At 43.3% G+C, this 6,000-nt stretch overlaps 1 protein-coding gene across 4 annotated transcripts in view; it reads left to right on the top strand.

Annotated features, from left to right (window-relative positions):
- mboat2a (membrane bound O-acyltransferase domain containing 2a) overlaps positions 1-6,000 on the top strand; it is a 247,239-nt gene that overhangs the window by 227,959 nt on the left and 13,280 nt on the right. For all 4 annotated transcript variants that reach the window (XM_072498734.1, XM_072498732.1, XM_072498733.1 and 1 more), the window contains one exon: positions 1-87. This exon is cut by the window's left edge and continues 65 nt beyond it. In XM_072498734.1, the coding sequence (XP_072354835.1) occupies positions 1-87 (87 nt within the window). The remainder of the gene's footprint in view (positions 88-6,000) is intronic.

Raw genomic sequence — 6,000 nt, 5'->3', positions numbered from 1 at the left:
AACCTGGATTGCAACAATGATAGCAATCAGCTACACAGTTGTGCCATTTGTTTTGCTGTCAGTGGAGTCCTCTCTCAAATTTTACAGGTAAACTGAGAAAATGAATAACCTGAAGAAGGCTGTGGCATTGTTTAATTGGCACTTAAACATCGTCTCCTTCAAGCAGAGAAGGCTAAAGGATTGGTGAAATAAATAGGGTAACCAGTTTCCACTCGTGGAAAGGTCAGTAACCAGAGAGGAGATGGGAAATGTTTCTTTGCAAGAGTTATTATGATCTGAAATGCATCAACTGAAAGGACAGGAGCAGATTCCGTCGTAGTTTTCAAAAGGGAATTGGATCTATAGTTGAAAAAGAAAGATTTGCAGGGCAATGGGAGAAAAAGTAGTGGAGGGACATTATTTTGAGAACTCTTTCAAGCCTTCCTCTCTGCTGTATGATTCTTTGATCCTGTGTAAAAATACATGTAAATTTAAATGTTTGGAACATAATAGTGCCATCCACCCTGGCTTTTGTATAAGCAAAGTACTTCACAAGCACTGTTAATTTTTCAATCAAATCGAGATGGTTGAGGGTTTTCAGTATGTGAGCCTGAACAAGTGCTTTCTGATCGCTAAACAGCAAATGCTGTGTACTTTGTGTCAGCTTTGTTTGTAAAGCATTTACTTGGCAGAAGGTTGTAGGCACAAATACCATTTTCGAGCTGAAGCCCAGAGCCTCATTTCGTAATTTTGCTTTGATTTGAGATGTTGTTTTGTGGAACAAGCTGATACCGAGTACTTGTGATAAGTTATTTCACTTCAAAAGCAAACAATTCAACATGTAAAATGTTTTGAGACGTTTGACTATAACATTGGAGTACAATTTCCAATAGGTCATGCTGTTTTTTTGGTGCAATTCGCCCAAAATCAGTGTAACCTACGCAAAGAATCTCAGAATTTTAAGCCTAAATACTGTCCAGCACAAAATCCGAACCAGCGATCACACTGCTGGAATCCAGTCCTACTCCCACAACTGGTTACATCCCCAAGCTGAGTTAATCATCATTGGGTTTCCACTAATTGCACTCATTGCAGCAGGCTTTCAAAGAGGCACCAAAATTGAACTAGGTGCAAGGTCACTAATGGGAACATTTTAAAAGCTTTTTCTCTCCCTTTATATAACCAGCAGTTCTGTATATTTTTAGAAAGTAATTTTCAGTTATTTTAAAATTTTTACAAAGCTGGTGGATTGATCGTTTTCTGTGATAAACACATTTACACCTATAACCAAACTGCACTTGGAAGTAAAAGTATTAACTGTCGAATATAAAGATCCATCTTGTTCCATAATGTCCCTTAGGAAAGGAAATCTGTCACTTTACCCGGTCTGGCTTGTATGTGACTCCAGACCCCCACAGAATTGTAGTTGACCCTTGACTGCCCTGTAAAATAGCCCAACAAGCTACTCCGTTCAAGGCGATGGGCAACAACATTGGCCTTGTCATTGGTAACCTCATTTCATGAAAGAATATATTTTAAAATACTATTGGTTGGAAATGTAGGTTTTCCACCCCCTCTTGGATACAAGTAAATTCCCTATCAGATTCTGAAAAGGCAGGTATCAAATCCAGCTGGTGTGATTATTTTGGTGAAAAGCATTTTTCTGAATACCCTGAATTGGGCTTTGAAGGACTGTTGATAGCAATGGTTCTAATCTTCCATGTGTAAATTATACAGTTTATCTTAGCTATTTGTCTGTGACTTGTATACAAGCAAAATAACACTTGGTTTGCAGATCTAAGTATAATTTATTTGAAACTCTTGAGGCCGATTGCATTTGAATTTCAGATCATTTTGGTTTTTGGATACTGCACTTATAAGTTTGCATTACCTAGCCAAAGCTTACCTATATTCAGAAGGAAATAAAATGGTAGATTAATAAGATGTATCACAGAATAATAAACACAGAGTATCTGTAATTTTCTTTTTGACATGTTCATCACAAAAGTAGCAAGGTAAGCAGTGCAGACGAACAACTAGACTTCGATGAGATTCACAAAAGGTGTGGCATTTGGATGTATTTGGTTGTCAGATATAAGATACTTGACCATAAATCTTAGGAACTTGTATTACTAATGTGTTAACCAAGGATGTTGAAGCCCCTTTTTGATTAGCTAACGGCAGAGTAAGCATATTAAATTAAGGTTGGAAGCAGTTTGGTTGCAGTCATTTGCATTGAGTTTACTGAAACACTAGCACTCGAACATAATTATTTTTGTGGTTGCTGGTGGCAACACTGACTAAGTCGTTTTTAATGTATCTGTTGTCCAGTCCTACTTTTTTCCTGAGGGTATTAAGAGTCAATTATGAGAACATAGAATCAGGAATGAGAGCAAGGCTCCACTGCAATGAGGAGGGTCAGAGAGTGGAATGTATGCCAGCAGAAGGATCAGGAAGCAGGAACACCAGCCAACAGAATTGACAACAAGCTGCAGTATAAAACAATCACGTTGTACGGCACGGTAGCATAATGGTTAGCACTGTTGCTTCACAGCACCGGGGATCTGGGTTCAATTCCCGGCTTGGGTCACTCTGTGGGGTTTAGGGAAATAGTTAAAAATCAAGTTTTGAAGATATTATAACTGAAGCTGAAATACAAGCTTGCATTGTTCTGAATCGAGGTCAGATAATAAATTTGCAGCTTGGCGGTGATAAATGTGTAATGTTACACCAGCCTTTTAGGATCCAGACTACAAATGTATACAGCCAGTAAGTTAGGTGCCAATGTGAGTGATGGTAAGGACCACTACTCAGAAGTCACAGTTCAAAACTTGTAAGCCAACAGGGAGCAGAGGGGAGGGGGGCGGTATCAAACCATGCAGGTATAAAGTTACTGCTGCACTCTTCGTCTTTATTCTCTTTCCATTGTGATCCGAAATCTCCTGGTGCAGATACCTGAATCCGACAGGCTCAACAATCGATTGAATATATTTGAAACATTGGGGGTGGGACTATCTACCCCCCTTTTTTCGCAGTGTGTTTTGGGGCGCCGGATGTGGCCGAGCATTGGCTGGCAGTGGGATCTTCTGGTCCCACCGCTGTCAACGGGGTTTCCTGTTGTTCACACCTTCTGTCGTCGGGGAACCTATGGCAGGGGTGATGGGAGACTTCAACTTCCCCAATATTGACTGGGACTCACTTAGTGCCAGGGGCTTAGACGGGGTGGAGTTTGTAAGGAGCATCCATGAGGGCTTCTTAAAACAATATGTAAACAGTCCAACTAGGGAAGGGGCGGTACTGGACCTGGTATTGGGGAATGAGCCCGGCCAGGTGGTAGATGTTTCAGTAGGGGAGCATTTTGGTAACAGTGACCACAATTCAGTAAGTTTTAAAGTACTGGTGGACAAGGATAAGAGTGGTCCGAGGATGAATGTGCTAAATTGGGGGAAGGCTAATTATAACAATATTAGGCGGGAACTGAAGAACATAGATTGGGGGCGGATGTTTGAGGGCAAATCAACATCTGACATGTGGGAGGCTTTCAAGTGTCAGTTGAAAGGAATACAGGACAGGCATGTTCCTGTGAGGAAGAAAGATAAATACGGCAATTTTCGGGAACCTTGAATGACGAGTGATATTGTAGGCCTCGTCAAAAAGAAAAAGGAGGCATTTGTCAGGGCTAAAAGGCTGGGAACAGACGAAGCCTGTGTGGCATATAAGGAAAGTAGGAAGGAACTTAAGCAAGGAGTCAGGAGGGTTAGAAGGGGTCATGAAAAGTCATTGGCAAATAGGGTTAAGGAAAATCCCAAGGCTTTTTACACGTACATAAAAAGCAAGAGGGTAGCCAGGGAAAGGGTTGGCCCACTGAAGGATAGGCAAGGGAATCTATGTGCGGAGCCAGAGGAAATGGGCGAGGTACTAAATGAATACTTTGCATCAGTATTCACCAAAGAGAAGGAATTGGTAGATGTTGAGTCTGGAGAAGGGGGTGTAGATAGCCTGGGTCACATTGTGATCCAAAAAGACGAGGTGTTGGGTGTCTTAAAAAATATTAAGGTAGATAAGTCCCCAGGGCCTGATGGGATCTACCCCAGAATACTGAAGGAGGCTGGAGAGGAAATTGCTGAGGCCTTGTCAGAAATCTTTGGCTCCTCGCTGTCTTCAGGGGATGTCCCGGAGGACTGGAGAATAGCCAATGTTGTTCCTCTGTTTAAGAAGGGTAGCAAGGATAATCCTGGGAACTACAGGCCGGTGAGCCTTACTTCAGTGGTAGGGAAATTACTGGAGAGAATTCTTCGAGACAGGATCTACTCCCATTTGGAAGCAAATGGACGTATTAGTGAGAGGCAGCACGGTTTTGTGAAGGGGAGGTCGTGTCTCACTAACTTGATCGAGTTTTTCGAGGAGGTCACTAAGATGATTGATGCAGGTAGGGCAGTAGATGTTGTCTATATGGACTTCAGTAAGGCCTTTGACAAGGTCCCTCATGGTAGACTAGTACAAAAGGTGAAGTCACACGGGATCAGGGGTGAACTGGCAAGGTGGATACAGAACTGGCTAGGCCATAGAAGGCAGAGGGTAGCAATGGAGGGATGCTTTTCTAATTGGAGGGCTGTGACCAGTGGTGTTCCACAGGGATCAGTGCTGGGACCTTTGCTGTTTGTAGTATATATAAATGATTTGGAGGAAAATGTAACTGGTCTGATTAGTAAGTTTGCAGACGACACAAAGGTTGGTGGAATTGCGGATAGCGATGAGGACTGTCTGAGGATACAGCAGGATTTAGATTGTCTGGAGACTTGGGCGGAGAGATGGCAGATGGAGTTTAATCCGGACAAATGTGAGGTAATGCATTTTGGAAGGGCTAATGCAGGTAGGGAATATACAGTGAATGGTAGAACCCTCAAGAGTATTGAAAGTCAAAGAGATCTAGGAGTACAGGTCCACAGGTCATTGAAAGGGGCAACACAGGTGGAGAAGGTAGTCAAGAAGGCATATGGCATGCTTGCCTTCATTGGCCGGGGCATTGAGTATAAGAATTGGCAAGTCATGTTGCAGCTGTATAGAACCTTAGTTAGGCCACACTTGGAGTATAGTGTTCAATTCTGGTCACCACACTACCAGAAGGATGTGGAGGCTTTAGAGAGGGTGCAGAAGAGATTTACCAGAATGTTGCCTGGTATGGAGGGCATAAGCTATGAGGAGCGATTGAATAAACTCGGTTTGTTCTCACTGGAACGAAGGAGGTTGAGGGGCGACCTGATAGAGGTATACAAAATTATGAGGGGCATAGACAGAGTGGATAGTCAGAGGCTTTTCCCCAGGGTAGAGGGGTCAATTACTAGGGGGCATAGGTTTAAGGTGAGAGGGGCAAGGTTTAGAGTAGATGTACGAGGCAAGTTTTTTTACGCAGAGGGTAGTGGGTGCCTGGAACTCGCTACCGGAGGAGGTAGTGGAAGCAGGGACGATAGGGACATTTAAGGGGCATCTTGACAAATATATGAATAGGATGGGAATAGAAGGATACGGACCCAGGAAGTGTAGAAGATTGTAGTTTAGTCGGGCAGTATGGTCGGCACGGGCTTGGAGGGCCGAAGGGCCTGTTCCTGTGCTGTACATTTCTTTGTTCTTTGTTCTATTCCACCGGTAGGCCGCAAAAACGCATTCTTGGTCAGCCATGAGGCAGTGCCCTTTCTTTCTCCGCCCGTGGTGAAGCAGTATCTTTTTTTCTTCAAGACCATTCTTCTTACCAGTTCTCAATTGTATGACAATTCTTTGAAGGGATACATTTGGTGCTGTAGATTGCATTCTCATTTAGACACAGGCCACAATTCTCCCATTTGCAGACTTAAGTGCTCCCACCAGCAGGAAATCTGTTCTAGGTGCTCACAGGATCCGGCTTTACGTTGTCCCGGAAGGGGCAGGATCTAAACCTGCTTCCGAGAAAGAGTGGGGGGAGGGGGCAGCACTCAGACAGAGATACCTGGTCTTTCTAGGAAGCTCTTCAGAGCAAAGAGAACC

The sequence above is a fragment of the Scyliorhinus torazame genome, chromosome 4 (genome assembly GCF_047496885.1).
Source record: "Scyliorhinus torazame isolate Kashiwa2021f chromosome 4, sScyTor2.1, whole genome shotgun sequence".
Taxonomy (NCBI): Eukaryota; Metazoa; Chordata; class Chondrichthyes; order Carcharhiniformes; family Scyliorhinidae; genus Scyliorhinus; species Scyliorhinus torazame.
The sequence above is the reverse complement of the archived record's forward strand: the minus strand, read 5'-3'. Positions and strand labels throughout refer to the sequence as shown.